Source organism: Staurois parvus, unplaced genomic scaffold (genome assembly GCF_062004578.1).
Source record: "Staurois parvus isolate SC_StPar_1 unplaced genomic scaffold, SC_StPar_1.0 ptg000544l, whole genome shotgun sequence".
NCBI classification, from domain to species: domain Eukaryota; kingdom Metazoa; phylum Chordata; class Amphibia; order Anura; family Ranidae; genus Staurois; species Staurois parvus.
Window position 1 is genome coordinate 777,277 of NW_028318340.1, and position 19,917 is coordinate 797,193.

The window sequence follows — 19,917 nt, forward strand, 5'->3', positions numbered from 1 at the left end:
AATAGTGCTGCACTATTGGCTAAACTAACAACCACAATCAGTGAATAAGTGACCAAAACCATTCAGACATAAAGATGTGTACTTATTACTACATATAACAGGGAAAAAATTGTGAATAAAGATAAAATAAATTTAAAAAAATACCAGGCCAAACCTCTAAAACATATCTAGATCAATGTTGCAATCAAAACAATAGTTCAAAAAAACGTGAGGATCACATTAATACATATTCACAAAATCAAGAAAGTGCATCCATGAAAAGAAATAAAATAAACACCCAGCCAACCTGCTAGCACAAGCCATGTGAAAAGATTTAATACCGACTTTCCATAAATCTAAATAATCCACAATTAAGGAGTTAAATATGTATGAAAAAAATTAATGTCAGTCAAAAGTGATAATAAATTAGTCCCAAAAGTTGACAATCAGCAATAAGGTATAGTCCCATAGACTTCAATGCAAAAACTCCTGTCAATAGCAATCCTATGTGAACACTTATCACAGCATGCCACTCTACTTTGTTACTTGCAAGTCTGGATGCACTGCTGCGAACTCGCACAGGTCCCTTTTCATAGGCACTCAAAATACAATGCGTGTGGATCGCATCTGTGTGAACCACCTCATTAGAAACACATAATATCTAGCCTGTCATGCGAATCTGTGAGTTTGAAAACTCATCCAGAATCAATGGCTCCTAAAATGTGGTGCAGATTTGCCGTGATTGCCATGCAGCAAATCGCATCGTGTGAAGGTTGTCACCCAAAATTTGCTTTGCCCTGGGCGCTGATAACCCATTCTAAAGAGGAAAAAAAAAACTGGCTCCTAGATTCAAAGCAAATTTGTCAAGCCCTGTGGTGTATTGCCCTGAATGCACCATTTTCATGTTTTAATTAGGGAAATATGTACAAGCTTGCGCAGGGGAACACTGATGCAAAAGCCATCAGCGTTTACACAAGGAGTGTGCAAGGAATTATAATACACTAAAAACTTTTAACTTACTTAAAAAAAAGTAGTGGTGAGAAAACACACTTGCAGCTTTAACTGATCATTTTTTTGTATATTAGTTCCTTGTGGCTTGCGTAACCGGCTACATAGCAGGGGTGTGTTCGAGGGTGTAACTGCCGATCATACCGCCCCATGGCAAATATCTGATGAGGATCCCGGGTATGTCCCGGTGTCTGTCATCGATCCTAATTTTATATAATGACTAAATCAGCCGTGGGCAAGTTCATGTGGAATTTAGGATCCAGTCTGTGTAATGCAGGAGCTAGCGTGATCTTTTATTTATTTGTAGGGCTCTTACTCCTAGCTTCTATACCAGCCATATGGGCTGCTATGTCTATAATTAACCAACTAGGTGTGTCTTATAACTGCACAAAAGGTGTCCTCTTTTCCCAATTGAGAAAGTTGGGAAGTATTTGTGCCTACCAGGCAGTATGCTTTACATGTGAATGCTGACAAACACAAAGAGGTCTGAACCGTGTTTCAGGGCAGCGTGAATTTAAGAAGTTGGACAAATCTTAGAAGACAAGCAGCCAATACAGCTGAAAAAAAAAATAACGTGCAGGTTCACTTCTGGTTCACATTCATCAAACACATGTTTTATATATAAACCCCAAAGTATTGATAATCAGAGAAATCCATATTTTTGCATATCATTCCATCAGGTTATAACTTTTGTGTTCCCGTTCTCTTTTTATTATTACAGGTTCAATGTTGGCTGGTTATATGTAGTCGGTTCCTAATAAATAAGATCTTTTTACAACACTGTTAGTACATAAGGCAAACGTTCTTCTGTTTCTTCATATTTTTTATTAATTTTAGTCATTTGTATTATCAGCAGGACCTATTTGACAGGATGCATAGTGGTGTGAATGGAATGTTCAAACCGTTCTCTTTTCCAGAAAATTCATTCTATCATTATGTAAGGATTATGGTCTGAGTGTTAGCAGAATTTAACCCTTACTCCATTTCTGTCCACAGGCAGTTATGACGGACTATAAAGTCAAGGCACTGGAGTCTGTGCATGGATATTTTTCTTGTGAACAGGTAACGTTACAAAAATAATAAAAATATCACATTTCATAAATGCTTTTAAAGTAACATTAACCACTTTCATACCGGGCACTTTTACCCCCTTCCTGCCCAGGCCAATTTTCAGGTTTCAGCGCTCTCACACTTTGAATGACAGTTGCACGGTTATACAACACTGTACCCAAACTTAAAATGTATGGTTTTCTTCACACAACTAGAGCTTTCTTATGGTGGTACTTAATCACCACTGTGATTTTTATTTTTTGCTAAATTAACAAAAAAAGACCAAAAATTTTGAAAAGAAAACACGTTTTTCTTTGTTTCTGTTATTAGTTTGCAAATAAATAATTGTTCTTCATAACTTTAGGCCGAGATGTATTCTGCTATATTTCTTTGGTGAAAATAACCCAAATTAGGATGTATTATTTAGTCTGTAGGAAAGTTTTAGAGCTCACAAATTATGGGATATATCTGAAAATTGATCAATCCTGAAGTACTGACAGCCAATCTAATTTCTTGAGGCCCATAAATGTCAGAACAGTACAGATATCCCCCTTTTTGCAAAGTAGACAGTCCGATGTATTTCATAACAGGCATGGCGAGTTTTTTAAGTTGTAATTTTTTCGTCATTTTTCAGAAAATGAAGAAATTAAAAAAATTATTTTCACTTTTTTACCTACTGTCACTAGTGCAGTTCAGCGTCATCGTATAACTGGCATGGCGGTGATCAGGGACACTGACTGGTGACAGTACGAAAAAAAAAATTGATAATTTTTTTTTACTTTTTTTTTTCATATTTCCCTATGCCCAAAGTAGTATAATGTTACCATTGTACTACTTTGGGGAAGTGATCAGTATTTTTTTTTTTTTTACACAAAAAAATTACACAAAGCATTAATTTGCTATAAGCAAGCATTTACCTGAATGAAATTGATTCAGGGTTTTTTTTTTTTTTTTTTTTGTGTGCTTAGCTGTGATTTGGCCACAGCTAATCACATGACATAGCTGGGCTGTGATTGGCCCAGCTTGTGCATGCGATCGCTGTGACCATTCACAGCTAGGCACACTTGTATACAATGGATGGCATGAAAGTAAGTCATCCATTGTATACAACTCTCAAGTGACCTGCTGTGATTGGCCACAGCAAGTCACATGGTACTTTCAACAGGGCCGGGGCACAAATCTGTCATCGGCCGTGTCCGAGGTACACGGCCGGTGACAGATTGTGCCGCAGCGCGGCCCTGCGGGCATGCGCAATGGGCGTTCCTGAAAGGACGCCATATGGCGTTCACCCGGAGGTACGAGCTGTTCTCCCGGCCTCCATCTGGCTATAGGCTGGGCGGCAACTGGTTAAATTCATATATTTTTTTTTTTTTTTTTTAATAAAAAGAGATGACCCTTACTTGCTCCGTGCAACAATATTGCACAGAAATATCCTTTTCTTTCTCTTCTCGCAATCCCCGCCAGCGCCGTAGGCTTCTTTCTTCCTTTGGGTACCTTCTGTAGAAAGCTAGGGACTATGGCTTGTTTCACACTGGCTTCTTTGTTTTGTATAAGAGCTCTGCCAGCAGCTTGCTTAAAGTGGCAGTCAACATGCCCATTAGGATCTGTGCTCAACATTTATAAACTGAGCTCTGAAGAAGGGGGTTCAGCCCCCGAAACGCGTCAGATTATCCTCATTTAGACACAGCACCTTTGTGACTTTTTTGTGGACCCTATACACTGCTTTTAATTTCGTTGGTTTGTGAGTATACATCCATTTGTTCATTCATTAAAGCACGTGGTGTACCACGGTAATGCACGATGAGAGTGCGCCCTTGTCTGTTCTTATTTATAAACTGGAGTTGAATGGTACTTTTAAAAGCTTCAACAAAGCTTGCAGAAAGTTCTGTAAATGCTTTGTCCAAGCTTGCTGTTCATGCTGCTGCTATACAAGCTGAAGCCCATGGGAAACAGGCCTAAGAAAACATCAGTGCATTCCTGTTCCCATCAGTTCCTGTGCTAAGCTGTATGTGTTCATAGACACGCAGCTCCAGTAGGCCACATTCCCACTCCCCCCCCCCCCCCTTACAGGAGCATGACTGACGGTAGCAGTGGAGAGGGGATCCTAAGGTAAATGTTTAGGAATTGGGGGGGGGGGGGGGGAAGGACATATAATGTGGAGGTTTATAAATGAATTCTGGGGATGCTTTAAGGTGAAATACGTTTGGCCTTTACTACTACTTTGTTATTGCAATTATACAATGTTAGTACAGCAATGATGAACGTGGTATCATGGCTTGCTATATGCTGGCTCTTCACAGACCTGATACTCCACGTGAGCTCTGCATAGAGTAGTGAGGGGAAAAGCTCAGATGTGTCTCTGATGGGCTGAAACAACTAATCAACATAATAGATCATGAAAATGGTTGTCAACTTTTCATAATCGATTAGTTGGCCTGAATACAGATTGCATTATTTGTTTACATATCAGAAAATACAGTGAAGCACACATACAGCTCAGTACACCATTCATACATGTCAGTATACACAGTGCAACACGCATACAGCTCAGTACACCATTCATACATGTCAGTATACACAATGCAACACGCATACAGCTCAGTACACCATTCATACATGTCAGTATACACAATGCAACACGCATACAGCTCAGTATACCATTCATACATGCCAGTATGCACGGTGCAACACACATACAGCTCAGTACACTGTCCATACATGCCAGTATACACAGTGCAACACATATAAAGCTCTGTACACCGTCCATACATGTCCGTACATACACAGTGCAGCACACATACAGCTCAGAACACCGTTCATACATGTCAGTATGCCAGTATGCACAGTGCAGCACACATACAGCTCAGTACACCGTCCATACATGTCAGTAGGTGCCTGAGAACTTGTGAATGTAGTCCTGGGCAAGGACGTGATTTAAATGGATTTCTATAGGTAGGTTATTTTACCTTGCTATAGGGGCTCTCTGTACAATACTTTGCTGCTTGCTATAGGGGCCCTCTGAAGGCAGGAGGAGCCAGAAGCGCTAGTGGGAGACCCCAGAAGAGGAGAATCGGGGCTACTCTGTGCAAAACCATTACAGAGTAGGTATGACATGTTTGTTATTTCAAAAAATTCCAATGTCTACAGTCATGCCATCCATTGTATACAATTATGTTGTTAGCTGTGACTGGTCAAAGCAGTCACATGATACATACAGGGCCAATCGCAGCCCATTTGTATCATGTGATGAACTTTGCCCAGTCACAGCTAATCACAACAAAAGACTGAATGAATCAGTTTCGTTCAGTAACAATGATTGCAAATATCACTGAAATACATTGGTATTCGCAATCATAATGTGTTAAAAAAAAATCCTGATCATTTGCCCAGAGAAGTTCAATGTTACTATGGTAACATTGTATTGGTTTGGTCACAGTGTGTTGTAAAAAAAGGAAAAAAATAATTCAATAAATGTTTTTTTCTACATTCTCCAAAAAATTGTAACAAAAAACTCACCATGCCTCTTACTAAATACCTTGAACTATTTTCCAAAAATGGGTAATTTTGGGGGGTATTGTATACTATCCTGGCATTTTCGGGCCTCAGGAAATCAGTACATCAGGATTTTTCAATTGTCCGATTTTTTTTTTTTTAGTTTTTTTTTTTTTTTTGTTTTTTGTTTTATTTAGCAAAAAATAAACTCAGTGATGATTAAATACCACCAAAATAAATCTATTTGTATCCACATGAAATTTATCATTTTTTTTTCTCACACAGTGTTGCATAGCCGCGCAATTTGTAATTCAAAGTGTAACAGCACTGAAAGCTGAAAATTGGCCTGGGCAGGAAGGGGGTAAAAGTGGCTAGTATTGAAGTGGTTAAATGCACAACCTTTTTTGATGAAGCTCTATGGATTGCTTCTGGGTGCAACTTTGCTGTATTTTACTGCAGTCACTTTTCTACCTCACTTAGTGTTACTAAACCCAGGACCCTGCATTCACTATATCTAGTCTCCCACAGTACATGGAAATGTAATTTTTTAGTAAATATGAACTGCTAAATACCTTTTCCGATCAGTAGTTAGAGCAGTCTTGTGACTTTTATCTGTGTCCGTTAAAGCCTGTAGGAGGAATTTTCATTCTCCCCTGATTGTCCTATGAGGCTGCATAACCGCTGATCCTCTGTCTGGACAGTGCTGATTGGCCCTGTGGTGATCACATGCACTCTCCCAAGAAAAAAGAAAACTCTCTAGCAATGCACACTAAGCTGAGCATGTGCAGCTTGCCCCCAAGGCTCTGTTCTGTCATAAGATGGATTAGGGACAGTAGAAGAGGGGGAGGATAAGAGAAGACAGGATCAAACATCCTTTTTACAAAATGCAGAGGATTAACCCCTTAGGTTCCAGAGTGAGTATAACAAGCATCTTTACTGCATATACAGAATGATTTTACTGTTGTGGGCTTAGTAACACTTTAACAACTGGTTAAGCTGGTATCAGCCATATACAGGGTGCATTTTTTTTTTCTTCCTTCCCAAGCTGTCAGCTGACATATAAAAATTACATTGCATGGAGCAGCAAATCACAACCGTTGTGGTGTTGGTAAAGCAGATTATACAGTTTGAGTATCAGAGAATACGCCCATACATACACCCATGTATAAATTGTGTAGAAACAAGGTTTTTATTTGCTTATTTTTAAGAAATATACTTATTTGCTTGCTTTTGGTCTGTTAGAGTATCTAAGCCATAAAACAAAACTTTATTACATTGCAGCGTACAGTACTAGCTCTTTGATGTGGTGGCTGGATTTGTTTTGTCACTAATGTGAATATACATTTACCTGCCTGTTCGCAATCCTCTTCTGAATGTACAAGAAGGTGCACAGCTCAGTTTACATTCTGGAATGCTGCCTCTGTGCCGTGATGACTGCACTCCTGCGCATATGTCCTTTCCTGCCAGCCAGTCAAGGCAGCTGAAGCTGGGGAGAAAATGGTGGTTCCAGTGAGGGACTTCATGGGTATCAGACCTAAATGGGTATTTTTTACCTTTTTTAGTTCTGCTTTAATTTTATTTTTATTCAGACCATGTGTTGCATTAATGAACATGTGCCAAAGTAGTGCAGTACCATGCGACAGGCTTTGTTAAGGTAGCCCTTCATTTTGAATGGATTGGCTGCACACCCCTTGAAGCACTAAAAATTGGGCTTATTGCTGCTAAGTTGACCACCACTATTATACATAAAACATTTAAACACCAAAAAGAAAAATCTCTAACAAATGCAGACCAGCCATTGCGATTTGATGATTTTACTTTCTTATCAAATGTAAATACAATTGTGAATATCATCATTTTCAGTGATCAAACACATTTTTTTCCTCTTGCCAATATACCTTTGTTCACCATAATACATGAAGCCAAATGCAGGCTCTGGTATGCAAATATATTTCTCATATTGCCCAGTAAAAAAAAAAAAAAAATCTTAATTCTTGCCATTCTGCATTGTGGCCTCCAAGCAGTGACCTAGACACCGATGGTCATACTAACATTGCACCAGGCTTCTTTCAGACATGTGCAGAGTGCAGCAAACTCAGTATCTATAATGTTTTACAAGTGATGGGTCCACTGGTACCTGTCTCTCTAATCATGTGGATTGCCACACTGATGTGGCCCTAACTTTGTCTTTTCTTCCTTCTAGGTGGTTGAGCTGTTGAGATATTTCTCATGGGCAGAGCCTCAGTTGAAAGCAGTGAAAGCCATGCAACATGTAAGTGTTTCCTTCATGTGCAATAATGCTTTTAGTAATATTACCACATGTTGGTGTTTTGGTGGTCAGGTTGCATGCAACCATTATCTTCCTTGAGATCCACTTAGTTTTTCTCTGTGAAAGTGTACCTGTCCACTATATATACCAAGGCAACAGTTTTGTACTCTTAACCAATATTCAGTATTTCCATTGCCTAGAACCTGACAACATCTCTGGGGAATGAGCAGTGTATAAATCATTTAGAGCAAGAGGAGGCTGATATTTTATAGGGTGAACTAACATTTCAGAAAAATCTGTCATTTAATAGGATCTAGAAATATCCTTGCATCATGTAGCAGCCCGCAAATTGCCTTCTGTTATGGTGTGAATGACAGGTATACTTTAACCGCTTCCCGCCCACAATGTACTGCGGCTGGGCGGCAGCTACAGACAAAGCAACGTACAAAGCTGCAGGCAAACCCGTACGTCGCTCTGGCTGTACTAACACGGGGGGGGGGCCCGGAATGAAGATCCTGGTGAACAGGACCCGGTGATCATGTGATCACAATGTAAGCAAAGCTGTTATGAATCATTCTCATTCATAACAGCTCTGCTTCTCCTCCTAGTGAGCTGTGATTGTCCCACAGCTGTCACATGATACATGGGGCCAATCATAGCACCCTGTACCATGTGACCAGCTCCAGCCAATCACAGTTCACTATCTTGAGCTGTCAAAAACCACAGTTCATGAATGAGTTAGGTTCATGACGGCAAGCTTTGCATTGCAGGAAAAATTATCTTTATTTCTCCTGCAAAGCAAAGTGTACAAAGTAATAAAAAACAATAAAAAAAATACCATATTGAGAATAAAAAAAAAAAAGTTTTTTTTTGTTTGCTTGTTTTTAACTACCTGCCAACCGCAGCAGCTCTTGGCAAAGCGATGTAATCTTGCGTCACTTCTTGTTTTGGGGTGTGAATGTGCTTGCTCTCCCCCCTTGCTACCCTCAATATGGACATTACAAATAAGAATGAATTGTGGTCATATTGATCCGCAGAACCAATTCATTGTATGCCCGTGTTCTCTGCTATTACCTATATGCCCAACATGGACCAGCAATGTACTGGTATATCGTTGGATGTTGAGTGGTTATACTGGGATGATGCCTGCAGCTACAGGCATCATACTGGTATTGTTTTTTTCAGCTGGTGGTTGGCTTTCAAGTGAAAACAATCCTAGTGGCCAATTAGCTGCTGAATTGTTTTTACGAGCAGCGGGAAGGGACATTTCCCCCCCCCCCCCCCCCCCCCCACAGGGAATCTGAGAATGCAGCCTGCAGATCCACTGTCTGACCATAGACCTGCTCAGAGACCGGAATGGCTCCAATCCTCTCTATAGCCTAAGAAAGGCTTTTAAATGGCCGCCTACCGATAATAAAAATGTATGTACTTTGTTGCCATTGCATGGGCATGTACAATTTTAAAGCATCTCATGTTTGGTTTCTATTTACTCGGCATAACATCTTTTATATTTTATCAAACAATTGGGCAATATATTGTGTTTTTGTGCTTTAAAATTCTAAAAAGTGTATTTTTCCCAAAAGATCTGCGTTTTGAAAAATCACTGCTCAAATATTGTGTGACGTAAAAAATTTCAACACCCACTGTTTTATTCTCTGCTTTAAAAAAATATAATGTTTGGGGGTTCAAAGAAATTTTCTAGCAAAAAAAATTTTTTTCATGTGAACAGAAGGTGTCAGAAAAGGTTTGGTCTTCAAGCATAAGCTTCTAATATTGGCCCTGAAATGCCAGGATAGTAGAAGCAACCCCTCCAAATGACCCCTTTTTGGAAAGTAGACACTCCAAGGTATTGCTAAGAGGCATCGTGAATATTTTGCTGATCTCATTTGTTGCCTCAAGAATGTAGAAGAATGTATTTTGGGGTGTTATTCCACATATACCCATGGCATGTATGAGCAATATATCATTAAAGTGACAACCTTGTGTAAAAAATAAGTAAATATTATTTTTAAAAAAATTGTGGCAAAAAATAAAATGTTCCATGGACTCCACATGCCTCTCTGCAAAATCCTTGGAGTGTCTACTTTCCAAAAAGGGGTCTCTTTTTTTTTTTTGGGGGGGGGGGGGGTGTTGTACTGCCCTGGCCTTTTAGCGCCTCAAAAAAATGTGATAGGCAATCAGAAAGTAAAAGCGACGTAAATTCCAATGTGTGTGTGTATATATACCATAGTTTGTAGACGCTATAACTTTCACACAAACCAATTAATATACACGTGTTGAGATTTGTTTTTTTTTCCCCTACCGTCTTTCAGGCCAGCACTCTGAGAGACCTCGGCTCCTCCCCATCTGAGGAAACACCTCCACCTACAATAAAAAAGCTCCACTCCCCTCTGACCTCAGTTCAGGTGTTTCCTCCGGTGGGGAGACACGAGGAGGCGCAGGAAGACGATAGGGGAGCCGAGGGCCGGATAGCCGGCTGTGAGGCCCGACGCAGCCGGGAGTGAAGGCCGGAGTGTCCGGCTGCATATCCTCCCAGGGCAGGCTGCCAGCAGTGAGAGTGCATCCCGGGGGACGGGACAGGGCACTTACCTGCTCTTCGCCCCCCGACCCCCTCCGGCAAGGGGGGGCGTCGGGGTGGCCGTGGTGAGGTCTGGGGAGGATCGGGGGGAGTTCCGCTCCTTCCCATGCTGGCGGTCTGAGGGCTTTGCCGGGCCAGACGTCGGGAGACGGCGGTTTCCGGCGGAAGGGGCGGGGCTTCGCCCAGGACCGCGACTTCCGCTTCCGGTCGCGGCCTTCACACCACGGCGGCGCGAAATTCAAAAATGGCGGTGCGGTGCACAGCGGTCTGGGGGACAGACCTGCACCAGGCGACCACCCTCCGGTACGGGATGTCGGAGGCACCGGGACCAGGAGATGCCAGCACCAGCCAGTCACAGGTAAGGTGCCTCAGTGGAGGCCTCCCCTACCTGTGGGCCCCTAGCAGTGGGAAGGTAGGGCAAGGGGTCTGCGGTTTTTCAGGCCCTTGTTTGCTCTGCCGGGAAGCGGGGGGGGGGGGGGGGGGGTGTTTAGTGTCGGACTGATTGGGCTTCCCTCCTCCCCCCTTTTTCTTTTGTGTCTTTCAGGGCAAGGCCCGAGCTGAACTTAGGCACCAGGAGCCCAAGCGGAGATGCCCTTCCTGTAAGGAAGTTTTAAAAGAATCTTGGCGAAAGGTTCTTTGTGGCTCATGTATACAGGGGTTGGTGAGGGAGGAGAAGCCGGAACAGGGGGACCTAGCCAGGTCAGTGAAGGAGTTGGCTACCACCTTCGACTCCTTCAAGTCCCTCATGGAGAGGTTTGCCCTCCCATTACCTACACTCCCCCCCCCCCCCCCCCCCCGGTGGCTTCGGTGAGTCGTCGGGAACCCCTTATGACCAGGGAGGAACCAGTGGGGGACTCCCAGTCTGAGGAGGAATCAGCGGATGAGGGTCCCTCGGAGGAAGGGAGGGGCCCCTCCCGGTATAAGTTGACCCTAGAGGAGGTTGATGAGCTCCTGGGGGCTATATACGAAACCCTGGACATTAAGGAGGAGGTTAAGGCCTTATCTCTCCACGACCAAATGTATCAGGGATTGGAGGAGCACCAGCACAGAATGTTTCCTGTGCATGACATTTTGGTAGACACGATTAAGAAGGAGTGGCAGGACCCGGAAAGGAAACCGGTCTTCTCAAAAGCGTTGAGAAGGAGGTTTCCGTTTTCGGAAGACCCGGAGGCGGTCTGGAACAAGAGCCCCAGGCTAGACGCGGCCTTTTCCCAAACGACCAGGAGAACTGACCTAGCGTTTGAGGACATGGGGGTCTTACCAGACTTATTGGACAGAAGGGCGGAGTCTCTCCTTAGGAAGGCCTGGGACTCGACCCTGTACAACCTGAAGCCGGCCATGGCTACGACAGTGGTAGCCAGGAACTTAGAGTATTGGCTTACGCAATTACAGGCCCATATTGTGGCAGACTCTCCCAAGGAAAAAATCTTGGCCTCTTTTGAGACCCTTTTGCAAGGAGTGGGGTATATTGCGGATGCTTCCGCAGAGTCGGTGAGATTGGGGGCCAGGTCTGCTGCCCTGACCAATTCAGCCAGAAGGGCGCTGTGGCTAAAGACATGGCAGGGGGACATCACTTCAAAAGTTAGGTTATGCGGCATCCCCCTCACAGGAGACTGTCTGTTCGGCCCGGGGTTGGAGGAATTATTGGACCGGACAGCTGATAGGAAAAAGTCCTTCCCCCTCAAGAGGAAAATACAGGAGGGGGGGACACGGAAGGCCCGCCCGGCAAAGAGGCTGAGCCTGCGACCGCCTGGTCAGGGTAGGTCGGCTGGACAGAGAGGTAGGAAAAGAGGGGGAGCGATTTTTCGCCCTCCTGAGCAGCCCCAAAAACCAAGGTGACTTGGTTCCTCCTGTGGGGGGAAGATTGGCGGCATTCCTCCCACAGTGGGAAGCCGTGGTCACCAGCCCCTTCATTTTGGATGTCATCCGAAGGGGTTACCGGTTAGAATTTCTGAGACCGCCACCCGAGACTTTTCTGGTGACGACCCGTCCAAGGGATCCGACGAAGGATGCGGCTCTGGTGGGCGCTTTGGAGATTCTAGAGTCCCAGGGGGTCATCTCCAGGGTTCCAGTAGCGGAGCGAGGGAAGGGAGTTTATTCCCATGTGTTTGTGGTTCAAAAGCCGTCGGGGGCGTTCAGACTGATTTTGAACCTGAAACCCTTGAACAAGTCAGTGCGTTACCGGAGGTTCCGCATGGACTCCATTTTTACAATCAGGTCCCTAATCCCACCAGGTGCATTCATGGCATCCATAGACTTGAAGGACGCCTACCTACACGTGCCCGTGGCGGAAGCCTCTCAGAGGTTCCTCAGGTTGGCAGTGGGGGGGGAGGAAGGAATTCGACACTGGCAGTTCAGGGCTCTTCCATTCGGCCTTTCCTCCTCGCCAAGAGTATTCACCAAGGTTCTGTCGGAGGCACTGATTTCTATCCGCTTAAGGAGGATTTCAGTGGTGGCCTATCTGGACGATTTGCTGCTCTTCGCGGATTCAGAGGCTCACTTACGGGCCAGCACGTGCGTGTCCTGACGGACAATGCCACGGCAGTGGCTTATATAAACAGGCAGGGAGGGACGCGGAGCAAGGCCCTCGGGGCCTTAGCGGCGACACTGTTGTCCTGGGCAGAGCTGAATTTGGCGTCCCTGTCTGCGATACACTTAAAAGGGGAGCTGAACCAGAAGGCAGACTTCCTGAGCAGGACTCGGCTCAGGGAGTCGGAATGGGCCTTGAACCCCGATGTCTTTCAGGAGATTTTGCGAAGGTGGGGATCCCCGGATGTGGACCTTTTTGCCTCCGGAAGGAACAAGGTCCCAAATTTCTTCTCTCTATCCCGCTGGGACGGGTCCAGAGCGGTGGACGCATTAGGTCAGAGGTGGGACTACCGGCTTTGTTACGCCTTTCCCCCGGTTCCTTTGCTCCCCCTGGTCCTGAGGAAATTCAGGACAGAGGGGACCTCGTTAATCCTGATAGCTCCCTTCTGGCCGCGGCGGGCGTGGTTTGCGACCCTAAAGAGTTTGGCCTCTCGTCCACCCTGGGAGCTGCCACCAAGAGAGGATTTGTTAACACAGGGGCCGGTTCTTTGCCCCAGCGTAGGAAGATTGCGGTTAACGGCCTGGTTTCTGAGCAGCAGCTCCTCTTAGAGAAGGGGTTCTCGCCTAGGGTGGTGGCGACATTACTGGCCAGTAGGAAGGAGGAGACCCAGGCCATTTATGGTAGGGTCTGGGGTTGCTTTACAGCCTGGTGTGACCGGACAGCAGTGGCAACCCATAGTTTGGTTTCTGTGTTGGAATTCCTGCAGGCGGGAGCGGACAAGGGATTGTCTGTCAGCACGCTCAAGGGTCAGGTCTCGGCCCTCAGTGTGTTCTTGGAGACGCCCCTGGCCAGGGAGGCGTTGGTGAGTAGGTTTTTCAAAGCTCTGGTGAGGCAGAGGCCTCCGAGGTCCAGACCATTTCCGGTGTGGGATTTGGCCAAGGTGCTCGGGGGGATGACTAGGGCTCCGTTCGAGCCCTTGGAGTCCTGTCCGATAGGTGAGCTCACCATTAAAACGGCTTTTCTGGTGGCGATTACCACGGCGAGGAGGGTGTGTGAGATGGAGGCCCTCTCGATCAGAACACCTTATCTCCGTATTTTTTCAGACAGGATCGTTTTCAGACCAGACCCGTCCTTCATTCCGAAGGTAGCTCGGAGTTTCCAGAGGGAACAGGACATTGTCCTTCCCTTGTTTTTTCCTGACCCGGTGGGGGTAGATCAGGAGAGGTATCATTGTTTAGATGTCAGGAGGTGCGTTCTCCAGTATCTAGAGAAGTCTAGGGAGTTCAGAAGCACCGAATCCCTTTTTGTTTTTTTTAAGGGGGCTAGAAGAGGCAAGAAGGCGTCTAGAAGGACGCTGGCCAGCTGGCTGCGGCTGGCAATTGCAGGAGCGTATCAGGCAGAAGGCCTGGAGGTCCCGGAGGGTATCAAGGCACATTCCACCCGAGCTGTGGCGGCTACCCAGGCAGAGTTAGCAGGGGTTTCCCCAGGGCAGATTTGCAGAGCGGCAACATGGTCCAGCTATGACACATTTGCCAAGCATTACAGACTGGACCTGGTCTCGGTGCAGGAGCAGGACTTTGGTCGTAAGGTCTTACAAGCAGTTAGCCCGCCCGAAGGGTGAGTACTCGCTTATCCTCTCAGAGTGCTGGCCTGAAAGACGGTAGGGGAAAAACCAAGTTACACTTACGGTAACGTCTCTTCCAGGAGTCTTTCAGGCCAGCACCGGTTTCCCACCCACTGTTGATATTGGTTATGTGAAGATGGCGTATTATGATTATGTTGTCTCGCATTGTGTCTCCCCAGATGACCGGAGGATGCTTGGAGAACTGAGGTCAGAGGGGAGTGGAGCTTTTTTATTGTAGGTGGAGGTGTTTCCTCAGATGGGGAGGAGCCGAGGTCTCTCAGAGTGCTGGCCTGAAAGACTCCTGGAAAAGACGTTACCGTAAGTGTAACTTGGTTTTTTTTTTACCAAAGACATGTAGCAGAATACATTTAGGCCTAAATTTATGACTAACTTGGAGTTTATTGGGTATTTTTTATAACCAAAAGTGAAGAATATCTTGTTTTTTTTTCCAAGGTTTTCAGTCTTTTTTTGTTTATAGCGCAAAAACATCACCACAGAGGTGATCAAATACCACCAAAAGAAAGCTCTATTTGTGTGAAAAAAGGACATACATTTTGTTTGGGTACAGCATTGCACAACCGCGCAATTAACAGTTGAAATAGGGCAGTGCCGAACAGCAAAAAATGGCCTGGTAACGAAGGGGGGTAAATCCTCTGGAGGGCAAGTGGTTAAAGCTTTAATTATTTCCAGTAATGAAAAAGGCTATGAACTTTGCCCACCAAATCATTTTACATAGGTACACTTTTATTTAAAAATGGTAAATATAATAAACATTTTTTTTTTCAGTAACCGTTTGTTTTTTTTTTATTTTGGCAGAAAATGGTCGCCATACCTGCAGCGAAAGTAGTGAATATATTGAATTGTTTCACATTTAGTAAAGACAGACTGAGCGCCCTGGAGCTGCTGGCTGTGTAAGTTCACACTCTGATTATTTTCTGTGAGGACCATCATTGAAATTTCTTAACAATTTATGAACTTTTATCCCGTGTTTTGGTTTTTTTGTTTTTTTCAAAAACAATTCACTGTAAGGCCTCATGCACAAGGGCTCATGAGTCTGTACAGTGTGAATTGTGGATGTGTTTTCGCTCCGTGGAGACACAGCTGCAACACACACCCACCTATAGTAATGAATGGCTGTATGCTGGTATATGCCTTACTTATATGACCTTGTGCATGGGTGAAAATCTCTGAACATGGCTTGTATGCATCCAGTTATTTACGTCTGCGCATGAGTGTTTTATCACAGTTCCGTGATGGTTTACCTTTTTGGGGTTGAATTCAGAATGTGCAAAGAGAGATCACACAAACACTTGTAGGTATAACATTTAATTACTGACAAATACAGATAACAAGGGTTCTTGTTATTTTCTAATATTATTACATTTAACTAAAAATGCCTTTTCCGCCACAGAGTCCCGCCCCCTTGCACAAAAAGGCACAGATAATCTGACCAGATGCATGTGTGATGCAGCTCTGGAGACGAGACTGAATATTCCAACTTATAACTGTAGTATATAGGACTTGTGTATAAGTAAATGGCCAACTCCACTGCAAGCAACATGACATTTTTAAGGTCTTGGTCCGTCTGTAATGACATCCCTTCGTCATTTCTTTATAAAGCCTTTTGGAGGCTTTATTAAATATTGTGAAACAACTTTAATACGGAAATATGAAATTTTCCCATCAGTGTGTGTGTTTATTATTATAATAAAAAAAATAAATATATAATATAATTTTTTTTACCAGCTATTTTTAATATGGGTGGCTGTGGGCTGCAGCTGTGTCTCCTGGGCGCGGAAATGGGTCCGAAATTTACGTTGTATGGCTTCGTAAAGCCAGTGCGCGTGAAGCCTAAGATTCTTGTCATTTTCCAATGATCCATTTTCTGTTTTCTGCTATAGCCCATGCTACTTCTTTGTTCTGCTAAAAACATTTCAATTTCAATCTTCTATCCTGCTACATGAGGTATTTTTTTAATAGCTGAGCAGTGTGCTCAATCACAGTAGCCATTAAGACCCTTTGCTATATTAGAGGGTGTGGAAATGTGGTTATGAATACGTATCACAAAGAAAACTATCTCTGAAAGGGTTTTGGAGGCTTATTCAAAAACACGAATATAGTTTTCAGGTTCTCTTTGTGATATTACTCATTATCAATAGAAAAGTCCCCTTAACTCTGAAGGCATAGTTTTATGTTGTAGTGTGTTACTGAAAGTTACTCATGGAGTTTGACTTTGACGTGGCCTGACAGAGTAGCAATGCTACTGAAATGCTAGCATGCTTTTTGTTTCCTACATGTACCTGTGTTAGAATTCAAATTGATCCCTATGTGACATAGCTGGGAAGTCTAAAACATTCTCTTTAACACATTCTGCTTTTTAAAGAGAAATTGTAACATGCAGGAATAAATATGATTAGAAAAATATAAAAAAGCATTTGATAAAATTGTGCATATTATATCTGTACACAACAAGATGCAAGAGGAAGTCTCTTCAAAGTCAGGGGAGTTCCCATCTTAAACAGTTGTCAATGGAACAGATTTTCCATTGGGAAAATAAAAATGTACCCTCCCTTTTTTAGTTTTGGTGACCACTCTAAAACCTTGAATTTCCCTTTCTTTCTCCGTGTCAATGGACAGCAGACAAATAGAGGGGTAAATCTACCCAATAGGAACACGGGCAGCAATTAAAGCGTGAGGTTCTAAGCCTGGCCCTTTGTCCAAAACGTAGAAAAAAATGGAAAAAAGTTTTTGTCTTTTATATGTGCTTTAATAATTTCCCTGAGCCAGTATTTTTAACCCTGTACTGACAGCAATATAAGACTGCCATTGCCGACCTCCTCCTGAACTGCACAAAAAACTATACTAACATTTCTTGTTAAACTAAAGTGGCATATTTATAAAGCGGGGGTTATGACATTCACCCCTTCACTGCAGGTATATATTCCTGGTGCCTCCTGTGTTTTTTTTGTTTTTTTAATTGGTAATGTATTCTTCTGCAGTGAATGTCACATTTGGTACTTTATTCTCCTAATAGATATATACATTTTAGTTATTAGTCAGCTAAAACATTCAACCTTATTAGAATTCTTTCCTTTTGGAATGCAGACCTCTGAAATAGACAATATCAACTGCTCCCTGAAATAAATGCCTTGATAATGGTTAGTCTCTAATAGATGGAGTAGAGTTGGTTTCACCCAGGACATAACTGCCTGTGTTGTATTGCCTTTCTCATTCCATAGAGGGTACAGTTGCACAAGTAAGACACAATAAAGGCATAAAAATGCAACCTCTATGTATTGCATGTTCAATTTTTTTTTCTTCAAGAGCCTGCAGACCCCTGCACCTGTGATCAGTGGACCTGCAGAAACTGTCTACAGCTCACTGCCCATAACTCTTGTGTGGGCAGACTGTTGCTGAGCTGCAGGAAGTGTCAATGGATTACGAGGGTGCCAATCAGCACTTTCGTAGACCATGGAGAACTACAAGTCTGTCTGCCGTGGTGGCAGATGGGACTTGTAGTTCATTCATTCACAGGGATCTGTCAATGAATAACGCAGGTGTGCAGGCAGAGCCCTTCTATGTGCACCAGTCCCCAATACCTAACTGACCCCTATCACGATCCAGTGACGTGCACGAGAGCCTTGGCACTCTTTGGAGTCTCCCTCTTCATTGGCTGAGACAGCAGCTGGAGTCATTGGCTCCCTCTGCTGTCAATCACAATCAGTGAGCTAATGAGGAGAGAGAAACAGGGCTGAGCTGTGCTTTTGTGTGTAAAAGGACATGCACGAAGCGCCTCAGGAGTGAGCCTGCTTAGGTGCCCCCATAGCAAGCTGCTTGCTCTGGGGGCACTCAGCAGGAGGGAGGGGCCAGGAGTGTCAGTGGGGGCCCAAAAAAGAGGAGGATTGGGACTACTCTGTGCAAAACCACTGCACAGTACTGGTAAGTATAAAATTTGTTTTTGTTTTGTTTTTAATTAACTTTTTAATATCACTTTAAGCTGTCCAAATACCAAGCGGGCTAAACAAGAGAAATCGATAGATTCTCCATCCACGTTAAGTGGCACTGGATGGAAGAATCTCTCACTGATGGCTTTTATATATTAAAAGCCAGTAAACATGGCTGTCGGAATACCTGAACGGTGCTTGCATCTGATTGGGCTGTCAATGTTTAGCTGACATTTTTTTCTGCCCATCTCCTTGAGTTTCTCAGTCAAAGTTTGTTGAGGTGAATGGTGTTGGCAAGCAGTCCACGACTAAGAATGTTGTTTGGCAGATATCAGGAAAAATTTGAGCCGTGTATGGCCAGCTTTAAGGAGCAGCTTACCTTTTAAAATATACAACATGTGCAAATATTCATTCTTTAGCTGGGATGACTCTGTAGCCTGCAAGTGCCCATGTGGGATCGTCGCCAGGATTGGCTAAAGTTGTCTGCATGAGGCAATCATCTCTGTTATGGCGGTTCTTCTACAGTGCTGTAAATCGTTCACTGGTAATGGCAGGAGGAATGGGAAAAGCAATATCATAAAATCCCTTTTGGGAGGATGTTTGAACATTCTTGCATCTTTAAATACGTCAAATGACATTATTATCAGCGGGACAATGAAAACAAACAGACGCCAGGTGGATTGTTGTTTTCAAACTTGACTTGTATAATTGCTGCTCTGTCCATAGAGAATGGTTTGTTTGCTCTCTAGTGACTTTCAAACTGTTAGGTAATGATGATGCATACAGGTGAAGAGATAATAATTTTTAATAAATGGAACTTCCTGTAATTCAGATTTAATCTGTCATTCCTTCACTGGCATAGGAAGACCTTTTGTTATTGACTTGCCTTTTGAGTGTAAATGTTATTTGTGACTTTTAGTTTTGAAACTGTTTTCTATTGTCTTTTTAACCACTTCGTTTATATACATGGGCCGGACGGGAGTAGTGCAGGGTTGGGTAGCCGTTTATAAACGTCCTCCCCGCTCCCTGCATGTGCGCACTCCCTGGGATCGCGCAGCACCGCGATCCGGTGCCCACTGTGTCTGGAGGTGATCGTTGTACGGGATCTCCTGTGTGAGGTCCCGATCATGTGATCACGGATTGGCCAATCCGTGATCACATGAAGAGTAGTAAGCAAGATGTCACTTCTGACATCATTGCTTACTATGTGTGAAATCTGTGAATGATCAGAGGTCACATGGTACAAGGCTATTCACAACAGCCTTGTACAATGTGACAAGCTGTGACCAATCACAGCTCAGACAGTATTTCTCAATGGCTGCAGGAATGCAGCCAGAGAGAAGGAGAAATGATTGCTTTTACAGCCTTTATGGGTGTAAAAGCAATCTGTGTAAAAAAAAAAAAAAAAAAAAAAAAATCTTCACCCACCACAAGTAGTATAGT

The 19,917-nt window shown here is 43.8% G+C and overlaps 1 protein-coding gene across 3 annotated transcripts in view; it reads left to right on the forward strand.

The window, feature by feature from the left end:
• PROSER1 (proline and serine rich 1) overlaps positions 1–19,917 on the forward strand; it is a 77,044-nt gene that overhangs the window by 5,439 nt on the left and 51,688 nt on the right. For all 3 annotated transcript variants that reach the window (XM_089690813.1, XM_089690812.1, XM_089690814.1), the window contains exons 3-5: positions 1,984–2,049; positions 7,733–7,801; positions 15,347–15,441. In XM_089690813.1, coding sequence (XP_089546939.1) covers positions 1,984–2,049; positions 7,733–7,801; positions 15,347–15,441 — 230 coding nt within the window. The remainder of the gene's footprint in view (positions 1–1,983; positions 2,050–7,732; positions 7,802–15,346; positions 15,442–19,917) is intronic.